At 38.3% G+C, this 12,685-nt stretch overlaps 1 protein-coding gene across 2 annotated transcripts in view; it reads right to left on the reverse strand.

Moving 5' to 3' along the window:
- Positions 1-12,685, reverse strand: part of LOC139382373 (potassium voltage-gated channel subfamily A regulatory beta subunit 1a) — a 160,031-nt gene that overhangs the window by 27,526 nt on the left and 119,820 nt on the right. For both annotated transcript variants that reach the window (XM_071126372.1, XM_071126373.1), the window contains exon 6: positions 7,823-7,867. In XM_071126372.1, coding sequence (XP_070982473.1) covers positions 7,823-7,867 — 45 coding nt within the window. The remainder of the gene's footprint in view (positions 1-7,822; positions 7,868-12,685) is intronic.

Genomic DNA, 12,685 nt, shown 5'->3' on the forward strand with positions numbered 1-12,685 from the left:
TGGCCACTCTGTGTGTTTCGGTGTGTGTGTGTGTGTGTGTGTGTGCTTTATGTACAGTAACTATCTGTAAGTTAGTGTTTAGAGTCTGCGTTCTGTCAACTCCTTTCCTTCTCCTGCTGAATGATGGATGAATACTTATTGATGAAGGATGAAGAAATACATAGTGATGAAGGACAGAGTTTTACATAGTGATGAAGTATGGATGAGTACATAGTGATGAAGGAATACATAGTGATGAAGGATGGATGAGTACATAGTGATGGATGAATATATAGTGATGAAGGATGGATGAATACATAGTGATGAAGGATGGATGAATACATAGTGATGAAGGATGGATGAGTACATCGTGATGAAGGAAGGATGAATACATAGTGATGAAGGATGGATGAGTACATAGTGATGAATGAATACATAGTGATGAAGGATCAATGAATACATAGTGATGAAGGATGGATGAATATATAGTGATGAAGGATGGATGAATCACAAAGTGATGAAGGATGGATGAATACATAGTGATGAAGGAATACATAGTGATGAAGGATGGATGAGTACATAGTGATGGATGAATATATAGTGATGAAGGATGGATGAATACATAGTGATGAAGGATGGATGAATACATAGTGATGAAGGATGGATGAGTACATCGTGATGAAGGATGGATGAATACATAGTGATGAAGGATGGATGAGTACATAGTGATGAAGGATGGATGAATACATAGTGATGAAGGAATACATAGTGATGAAGGATGGATGAGTACATAGTAATGGATGAATATAGAGTGATGAAGGATGGATGAATACATAGTGATGAAGGATGGATGAATACATAGTGATGAAGGATGGATGAGTACATCGTGATGAAGGATGGATGAATACATAGTGATGAAGGATGGATGAGTACATAGTGATGAAGGATGGATGAATACATAGTGATGAAGGAAGGAGGAATACATAGTGATGAAGGATGGATGAGTACATAGTGATGAAGGAATACATAGTGATGAAGGATGGATGAATACATAGTGATGAAGGATCGATGAATACATAGTGATGAAGAATGGATGAATTACATAGTGATGAAGGAATGCATAGTGATGAAGGATGGATGAATACATAGTGATGAAGGATGGATGAATACATAGTGATGAAGGATGGATGAATACATAGTGATGAAGGATGGATGAATACATAGTGATGAAGGAATACATAGTGATGAAGGATGGATGAATACATAGTGATGAAGGATGGATGAATACATAGTGATGAAGGATGGAGGAATACATAGTGATGAAGGATGGATGAATACATAGTGATGAAGGATGGATGAATACATAGTGACGAAGGATGGATGAATACATAGTGATGAAGGATGGATGAGTACATCGTGATGAAGGATGGATGAATACATAGTGATGAAGGATGGATGAGTACATCGTGATGAAGGATGGATGAATACATAGTGATGAAGGATGGATGAGTACATAGTGATGAAGGATGGATGAATACATAGTGATGAAGGAATACATAGTGATGAAGGATGGATGAGTACATAGTAATGGATGAATATAGAGTGATGAAGGATGGATGAATACATAGTGATGAAGGATGGATGAATACATAGTGATGAAGGATGGATGAGTACATCGTGATGAAGGATGGATGAATACATAGTGATGAAGGATGGATGAGTACATCGTGATGAAAGATGGATGAATACATAGTGATGAAGGATGGATGAGTACATAGTGATGAAGGATGGATGAATACATAGTGATGAAGGAATACATAGTGATGAAGGATGGATGAGTACATAGTAATGGATGAATATAGAGTGATGAAGGATGGATGAATACATAGTGATGAAGGATGGATGAATACATAGTGATGAAGGATGGATGAGTACATCGTGATGAAGGATGGATGAATACATAGTGATGAAGGATGGATGAGTACATAGTGATGAAGGATGGATGAATACATAGTGATGAAGGATGGATGAATACATAGTAATGAAGGATGGATGAGTACATAGTGATGAAGGATGGATGAATACATAGTGATGAAGGATGGATGAATACATAGTGATGAAGGATGGATGAGTACATAGTGATGAAGGATGGATGAATACATAGTGATGAAGGAAGGAGGAATACATAGTGATGAAGGATGGATGAGTACATAGTGATGAAGGAATACATAGTGATGAAGGATGGATGAATACATAGTGATGAAGGATCGATGAATACATAGTGATGAAGAATGGATGAATTACATAGTGATGAAGGAATGCATAGTGATGAAGGATGGATGAATACATAGTGATGAAGGATGGATGAATACATAGTGATGAAGGATGGATGAATACATAGTGATGAAGGATGGATGAATACATAGTGATGAAGGAATACATAGTGATGAAGGATGGATGAATACATAGTGATGAAGGATGGATGAATACATAGTGATGAAGGATGGAGGAATACATAGTGATGAAGGATGGATGAATACATAGTGATGAAGGATGGATGAATACATAGTGACGAAGGATGGATGAATACATAGTGATGAAGGATGGATGAGTACATCGTGATGAAGGATGGATGAATACATAGTGATGAAGGATGGATGAGTACATAGTGATGAAGGATGGATGAATACATAGTGATGAAGGAAGGATGAGTACATAGTGATAAAGGATGGATGAATACATAGTGATGAAGGATGGATGAATACATAGTGATGAAGGATGGATGAATACATAGTGATGAAGGATGGATTAATACATAGTGATGAAGGATGGATGAATACATAGTGATGAAGGAAGGAGGAATACATAGTGATGAAGGACAGAGTTTTACATAGTGATGAAGGATGGATGAATACATAGTGATGAAGGAAGGAGGAATACATAGTGATGAAGGATGGATGAGTACATAGTGATGAAGGAATACACAGTGATGAAGGATGGATGAATACATAGTGATGAAGGATGGATGAATACATAGTGATGAAGGATGGATGAATTACATAGTGATGAAGGATGGATGAATACATAGTGATGAAGGATGGATGAGTACATAGTGATGAAGGATGGATGAATACATAGTGATGAAGGAATACATAGTGATGAAGGATGGATGAGTACATAGTGATGGATGAATATATAGTGATGAAGGATGGATGAATACATAGTGATGAAGGATGGATGAATACATAGTGATGAAGGATGGATGAGTACATCGTGATGAAGGATGGATGAATACATAGTGATGAAGGATGGATGAGTACATAGTGATGAAGGATGGATGAATACATAGTGATGAAGGATGGATGAATACATAGTAATGAAGGATGGATGAGTACATAGTGATGAAGGATGGATGAATACATAGTGATGAAGGATGGATGAATACATAGTGATGAAAGATGGATGAATACATAGTGATGAAGGAAGGAGGAATACATAGTGATGAAGGAAGGAGGAATACATAGTGATGAAGGATGGATGAGTACATAGTGATGAAGGAATACATAGTGATGAAGGATGGATGAATACATAGTGATGAAGGATCGATGAATACATAGTGATGAAGAATGGATGAATTACATAGTGATGAAGGAATGCATAGTGATGAAGGATGGATGAATACATAGTGATGAAGGATGGATGAATACATAGTGATGAAGGATGGATGAATGCATAGTGATGAAGGATGGATGAATACATAGTGATGAAGGATGGATGAATACATAGTGATGAAGGAATACATAGTGATGAAGGATGGATGAATACATAGTGATGAAGGATGGATGAATACATAGTGATGAAGGATGGATGAATACATAGTGATGAAGGAATACATAGTGATGAAGGATGGATGAATACATAGTGATGAAGGATGGATGAATACATAGTGATGAAGGATGGAGGAATACATAGTGATGAAGGATGGATGAATACATAGTGATGAAGGGTGGATGAATACATAGTGACGAAGGATGGATGAATACACAGTGATGAAGGATGGATGAGTACATCGTGATGAAGGATGGATGAATACATAGTGATGAAGGATGGATGAATACATAGTGATGAAGGATGGATGAGTACATAGTGATAAAGGATGGATGAATACATAGTGATGAAGGATGGATGAATACATAGTGATGAAGGATGGATGAATACATAGTGATGAAGGATGGATTAATACATAGTGATGAAGGATGGATGAATATATAGTGATGAAGGAAGGAGGAATACATAGTGATGAAGGACAGAGTTTTACATAGTGATGAAGGATGGATGAATACATAGTGATGAAGGAAGGAGGAATACATAGTGATGAAGGATGGATGAGTACATAGTGATGAAGGAATACATAGTGATGAAGGATGGATGAATACATAGTGATGAAGGATGGATGAATACATAGTGATGAAGGATGGATGAATTACATAGTGATGAAGGAATACATAGTGATGAAGGATTGATAAATACATAGTGATGACGGATGGATGAATACATAGTGATGAAAGATGGATGAATACATAGTGATGAAGGATGGATGAATACATAGTGATGAAGGATGGATGAATACATAGTGATGAAGGAATACATAGTGATGAAGGATGGATAAATACATAGTGATGAAGGACAGAGTTTTACATAGTGATGAAGGATGGATGAGTACATAGTGATGAAGGAATACATAGTGATGAAGGATGGATGAATACATATTGATGAAGGATCGATGAATACATAGTGATGAAGAATGGATGAATTACATAGTGATGAAGGAATGCATAGTGATGAAGGATGGATGAATACATAGTGATGAAGGATGGATGAATACATAGTGATGAAGGATGGATGAATACATAGTGATGAAGGATGGATGAATACATAGTGATGAAGGATGGATGAATACATAGTGATGAAGGAATACATAGTGATGAAGGATGGATGAATACATAGTGATGAAGGATGGATGAATACATAGTGATGAAGGAATACATAGTGATGAAGGATTGATAAATACATAGTGATGAAGGATGGATGAATACATAGTGATGAAGGATGGATGAATACATAGTGATGAAGGATGGATGAATACATAGTGATGAAGGATGGATGAATACATAGTGATGAAGGAATACATAGTGATGAAGGATGGATAAATACATAGTGATGAAGGAATACATAGTGATGAAGGATGGATGAATACATAGTGATGAAGGATGGATGAATACATAGTGATGAAGGAATACATAGTGATGAAGGATCGATGAATACATAGTGATGAATGATGGATGAATACATAGTGATGAAGGATGTATGAATTACAAAGTGATGAAGGATGGATGAATAAATAGTGATGAAGGATGGATGAATACATAGTGATGAAGGATGGATGAATACATAATGATGAAGGAATACATAGTGATGAAGGACAGAGTTTTACATAGTGATGAAGGATGGATGAATACATAGTGATGAAGGAATACATAGTGATGAAGGATGGATGAATACATAGTGATGAAGGATGGATGAATACATAGTGATGAAGGAATACATAGTGATGAAGGATGGATGAATACATAGTGATGAAGGAATACATAGTTATGAAGGACGGATGAATACATAGTGATGAACGATGGAAGAATACATAGTGATGAAGAATGGATGAATACATAGTGATGAAGGATGGATGAATACATAGTGATGAAGGAATACATAGTGATGAAGGATGGATGAATACATAGTGATGAAGGAATACATCGTGATGAAGGATGGAGGAGTACATAGTGATGAAGGAATACATAGTGATGAAGGATGGATGAATACATAGTGATGAAGGATGGATGAATACATAGTGATGAAGGAATACATAGTGATGAAGGACGGATGAATACATAGTGATAAAAGATGGAAGAATACATAGTGATGAAGGATGGATGAATACATAGTGATGAAGGATGGATGAATACATAGTGATGAAGGATGGATGAATACATAGTGATGAAGGATGGATGAATACATAGTGATGAAGGAATACATAGTGATGAAAGACGGATGAATACATAGTGATGAAAGATGGAAGAATACATAGTGATGAATGATGGATGAATACATAGTGATGAAGAATGGATGAATACATAGTGATGAAGGATGGATGAATACATAGTGATGAAGGATGGATGAATACATAGTGATGAAGGATGGATGAATACATAGTGATGAAGGATGGATGAATACATAGTGATGAAGGATCGATGAATACATAGTGATGAAGGATGGATGAATACATAGTGATGAAGGATGGATGAATACATAGTGATGAAGGACAGAGTCTTACATAGTGATGAAGGGTGGATAAATACACAGTGATGAAGGATGAATGAATACATAGTGATGAAGGATGGATGAATACATAGTGATGAAGGAATTCATAGTGATGAAGGATGGATGAATACATAGTGATGAAGGATGGATGAATACATAGTGATGAAGGATGGATGAATACATAGTGATGAATGATGGATGAATACATAGTGATGAAGGAATACATAGTGATGAAGGATGGATGAATACATAGTGATGAAGGATGGATGAATACATAGTGATGAAGGATGGATGAATACATAGTGATGAAGGAATACATAGTGATGGAGGATGGATGAATACATAGTGATGAAGGATGGATAAATACATAGTGATGAAGGAAGGAGGAATACATAGTGATGAAGGAATTCATAGTGATGAAGGATGGATGAATACATAGTGATGAAGGATGGAGGAATACATAGTGATGAAGGAATTCATAGTGATGAAGGATGGATGAATACATAGTGATGAAGGATTGATGAATACATCGTGATGAAGGATGGATGAATACATAGTGATGAAGGAAGGAGGAGTACATAGTGATGAAGGAATTCATAGTGATGAAGGATGGATGAATACATAGTGATGAAGGATGGATAAATACATAGTGATGAAGGAAGGAGGAATACATAGTGATGAAGGATGGAGGAATACATAGTGATGAAGTATGGAGGAATGCATAGTGATGAAGGATGGAGGAGTACATGGTGATGAAGGAATACATAGTGATGAAGGATGGATGAATACATAGTGATGAAGAAGGAGGAGTACATAGTGATGAAGGAATTCATAGTGATGAAGAATGGATGAATACATAGTGATGAAGGATGGATAAATACATAGTGATGAAGGAAGAAGGAATACATAGTGATGAAGGATGGATGAATACATAGTGATGAAGGATGGAGGAATACATAGTGATGAAGGATGGAGGAATACATAGTGATGAAGGAATACATAGTGATGAAGAATGGATGAATACATAGTGATGAAGGATGGATGAATACATAGTGATGAAGGATGGAGGAATACATAGTGATGAAGGATGGATGAATACATAGTGATGAAGGATGGATGAATACATAGTGACGAAGGATGGAGGAATTCATAGTGATGAAGGACGAATGAACACATAGTGATGAAGGATGGATGAATACATAGTGATGAAGGATGGATGAATACATGGTGATGAAGGATGGTGGAATACATAGTGATGAATCACTACTTCCATCTGGATGACTGCCACTGCATGTACCATGTATCTATACTGCATGCATCCCCCAGTCAGCAGAACAGGAGCGTATGACAGGATGTTAAGAGTGAAGAGGTGCAGAAGCAGAGAAAGAAAAGGCATGCAGGTGTTTTGTAAAGAGCTGAGCTCTGCAGGATTTGAAACATAGTTAAGACTTTTTGAACAGGCACTTACTTTCCTCCCCAGTACAGCTTGGTAGTGATGACCAGACTTGATCGTCTAGAGAGAGAGAGAGAGCGAGAGAGAGAGCGAGAGAGAGAGCGAGAGAGAGAGCGAGAGAATTAGAGAGAATTAGAGAGAATTAGAGAGAAACGACAGTTATCAATAGAGATGACAGTTGTCAATAGAAACAACAGTTATCAATATAGAGATGACAGTTATCAATATAGAGATGACAGTTATCAACAGAGAGATGACAGTTATCAATAGAGATGACAGTTATCAATATAGAGATGACAGTTATCAATATAGAGATGACAGTTATCAATAGAAATGACAGTTATCAATAGAGATGACAGTTGTCAATAGAGAGATGACAGTTGTCAATAGAGAGAGATGACAGTTATCAATAGAGAGATGACAGTTATCAATATAGAGATGACAGTTATCAATATAGAGAGGACAGTTATCAATATAGAGATGACAGTTATCAATATAGAGATGACAGTTATCAATAGAGAGATGACAGCTGTCAATATAGATGACAGTTATCAATAGAGAGAGATAACAGTAATCAATAGAGATGGCAGATATCAATAGAGAGAGATAACAGTTATTAATAGAGATGACAGTTGTCAATAGAGATGACAGTTATCGATAGAGAGAGTACATAGTGATGAAGTAGTGATGAAGGACAGTTATCAATAGAGATGACAGTTATCAATAGAGAGAGCTGACAGTTATCAATAGAAATATAACAGTTATCAATAGTGAGAGATGACAGTTATCAATATAGATGACCGTTATCAATAGAGAGATGACAGTTATCAATAGAGATGACAGTAATCAATAGAGAGATGACAATTATCCAATAGAGAGAGATAACAGTTATCAATACAGAGATGACAGTTATCAATAGAGAGATGACAGTTATCTATAGAGATGACAGTTATCAATAGAGAGATGACAGTTGTCAATAGAGATTACAGTTATCAATATAGAGATGCCAGGTATCAAAGTGATTCAGAAGGCTATTGTGTTTATCTAACTACATCATCTGACCCTCTCTCCCTCCCTTTCCCATCATTATGTCCATCTATATTAGTGTAAATGAGTTGTGTGTCTATGAGTGAAACTCCTGCTCTCCTACTGCCAGACAGGAATGAGTGTGTACCAGTTTCGTTACGAAATGACAAAGGGAGGGAACCAATGATAGAACATTCGGGGACATTTTCAGCTTCCAGGAATTGTGTACAGATCCTTGCGACATGGTGCCGTACTTTATCATGCTGAAACATGAGGCGATGGCGGTGGATCAATGGCACAACAATGGGCCTCGGGATCTCGTCACGGTATCTCTCTGCATTAAAATTGACATGAATAAAAATGCAATTGTGTTTGTTGTCCGTAGCTTATTCCTGCCCGTACCATAACCCCACTGTCACTATGGGACACTGTAGACATCGTTGACATCAGCAAATCGCTCGCCCACATGGCACCATACATGCTGTCTGCCATCTGGTACAGTTGACACTGGGATTCATCCGTGAAGAGCACACTTCTCCAGCGTGCCACCGGCCATTGAAGATGAGCATTTCCCTTCAGAAGTCGGTTACGACGCCGATCTGCAGTCAAGTCAAGAACCCTGGTGAGGACGACGAGCACGCAGATGAGCATCCCTGAGACGGTTTCTGACAGTTGTGCAGAAATTCTTCGGTTGTGCAAATCCACAGTTTCATCAGCTGTCCGGGTGGCTGGTCTCAGACGATCCCGCAGGTGAAGAAGACGGATATGGAGGTCCTGGGCTGGCGTGGTTACACATGGTTTGCGATAGTGAGGCCGGTTCGCCATACTGCCAAATTCACTAACATGACGTTGGAGGGGGCTTATGGTAGAGAAATTAACATTCAACTCTATGGCACCAGTTCTGGTGGACATTCCTGCAGTCAGCATGTCAATTTCACCCTCGCTCACAACATGAGACATCTGTTGCATTTTGTTGAGTGACAAAACAGCACATTTTAGAGTGACCTTTTATTACCCCCAGCACAAGGTGCACCTCTGTAATGATCATGGTGTGTAATCAGCTTCTTGATATGCCACACCTGTCAGGTGGATGGATTATCGTGGCAAAGGAGAGATGCTCACTAACAGGGATTTAAACACATTTTTGTACAACATTTTTTGAGAAACATTGTAACATATGGAACATTTCTGAGGCGTTTTATTTCAGCTCATGAAACACGGAACCAACACTTTACAGGTTTATATTTTTGTTCAGTGTATATAACACACACACACACACACACACACACACACACACACACACACACACACACACACACACACACACACACACACACACACACACACACACACACACACACACAGGCATGAATAGACTGTTGGATATGCCAATTTTCAGAATAGCTAGCAAACTTTTTTTTAATTCGTGGGATTCTCTCCATAGAGAGCAACTAAAATGTCTGAACTTTTCCAACAGTCTGATTGTGAACATTTGTGAGAAAAAAAAAACAAATTAAGAGAGACATGGATGCTTTAAAAAAAAAAACTAAAAAAACTGATGTTGGAAGAAGTGGTTGGAGGAGGTGAATCATTAACCACATTTCAGAACCTTTTGAACAGATTGAGAATAGCCTCGTTATGTATTATTGTATATTTATTATGTTTCTTTCTTTTCTTTTCTACTTTACTTTATTTTTGTATTTATTTTCGTAACTTTATTTTCTTAAAACTGCGTTGTTGGTTAAAGGGCTTGTAAAAGTAAACATTTCGCCTGTTGTATTCGGCGCTTGTGACTAATAAAATTAGATTTGACGATTTGATTGGATTTTGTTTGGTTAAGGGTGAATTGGTGTGTGGGAGATATTTTATGTATATTATGTATAACCTACCTAAAAACAAGAGGTCGCTATGTGCACAGGTACGATCAGGGATATTGCCTCTGCGTATTGAAACAGGTCAGATCAGGGATATTGCCTCTGTGTATTGAAACAGGTCAGATCAGGGATATTGTCTCTGGGTATTGAAACAGGTACGATCAGGGACATTGCCTCTGTGTATTGAAACAGGTCAGATCAGGGATATTGCCTTTGTGTATTGAAACAGGTCAGATCAGGGATATTGCCTCTGTGTATTGAAACAGGTCAGATCAGGGATATTGCCTCTGCGTATTGAAACAGGTCAGATCAGGGATATTGCCTCTGTGTATTGAAACAGGTCAGATCAGGGATATTGCCTCTGCGTATTGAAACAGGTCAGATCAGGGATATTGCCTCTGTGTATTGAAACAGGTCAGATCAGGGATATTGCCTCTGTGTATTGAAACAGGTCAGATCAGGGATATTGCCTCTGCGTATTGAAACAGGTCAGATCAGGGATATTACCTCTGCGTATTGAAACAGGTCAGATCAGGGATATTACCTCTGTGTTTTGAAACAGGTCAGATCAGGGATATTGCCTCTGCGTATTGAAACAGGTCAGATCAGGGATATTACCTCTGCATATTGAAACAGGTCAGATCAGGGATATTGCCTCTGTGTATTGAAACAGGTCAGATCAGGGATATTGCCTCTGTGTATTGAAACAGGTCAGATCAGGGAAATTACCTCTGTGTATTGAAACAGGTAAGATCAGGGATATTGCCTCTGTGTATTGAAACAGGTCAGATCAGGGATATTACCTCTGTGTATTGAAACAGGTCAGATCAGGGATATTGCCTCTGTGTATTGAAACAGGTCAGATCAGGGATATTGCCTCTGCATATTGAAACAGGTCGGATCAGGGATATTGCCTCTGTGTATTGAAACAGGTCAGATCAGGGATATTGCCTCTGTGTATTGAAACAGGTCAGATCAGGGATATTACCTCTGCGTATTGAAACAGGTCAGATCAGGGATATTGAAACAGGTCAGATCAGGGATATTGCCTCTGCGTATTGAAACAGGTCAGATCAGGGATAGTGCCTCTGTGTATTGAAACAGGTCAGATCAGGGATATTACCTCTGCGTATTGAAACAGGTCAGATCAGGGATATTGAAACAGGTCAGATCAGGGATATTACCTCTGCGTATTGAAACAGGTCAGATCAGGGATATTGCCTCTGCGTATTGAAACAGGTCAGATCAGGGATATTGCCTCTGCGTATTGAAACAGGTCAGATCAGGGATAGTGCCTCTGTGTATTGAAACAGGTCAGATCAGGGATATTACCTCTGTGTATTGAAACAGGTCAGATCAGGGATATTGCCTCTGTGTATTGAAACAGGTCAGATCAGGGATATTGCCTCTGTGTATTGAAACAGGTCAGATCAGGGATATTGCCTCTGCGTATTGAAACAGGTCAGATCAGGGATATTGCCTCTGTGTATTGAAACAGGTCAGATCAGGGATATTGCCTCTGCGTATTGAAACAGGTCAGATCAGGGATATTGCCTCTGTGTATTGAAACAGGTCAGATCAGGGATATTGCCTCTGTGTATTGAAACAGGTCAGATCAGGGATATTGCCTCTGCGTATTGAAACAGGTCAGATCAGGGATATTACCTCTGCGTATTGAAACAGGTCAGATCAGGGATATTACCTCTGTGTTTTGAAACAGGTCAGATCAGGGATATTGCCTCTGCGTATTGAAACAGGTCAGATCAGGGATATTACCTCTGTGTATTGAAACAGGTCAGATCAGGGATATTACCTCTGCATATTGAAACAGGTCAGATCAGGGATATTGCCTCTGTGTATTGAAACAGGTCAGATCAGGGATATTGCCTCTGTGTATTGAAACAGGTCAGATCAGGGAAATTACCTCTGTGTATTGAAACAGGTAAGATCAGGGATATTGCCTCTGTGTATTGAAACA

Source organism: Oncorhynchus clarkii, chromosome 24 (assembly GCF_045791955.1).
Source record: "Oncorhynchus clarkii lewisi isolate Uvic-CL-2024 chromosome 24, UVic_Ocla_1.0, whole genome shotgun sequence".
Taxonomy (NCBI): Eukaryota; Metazoa; Chordata; class Actinopteri; order Salmoniformes; family Salmonidae; genus Oncorhynchus; species Oncorhynchus clarkii.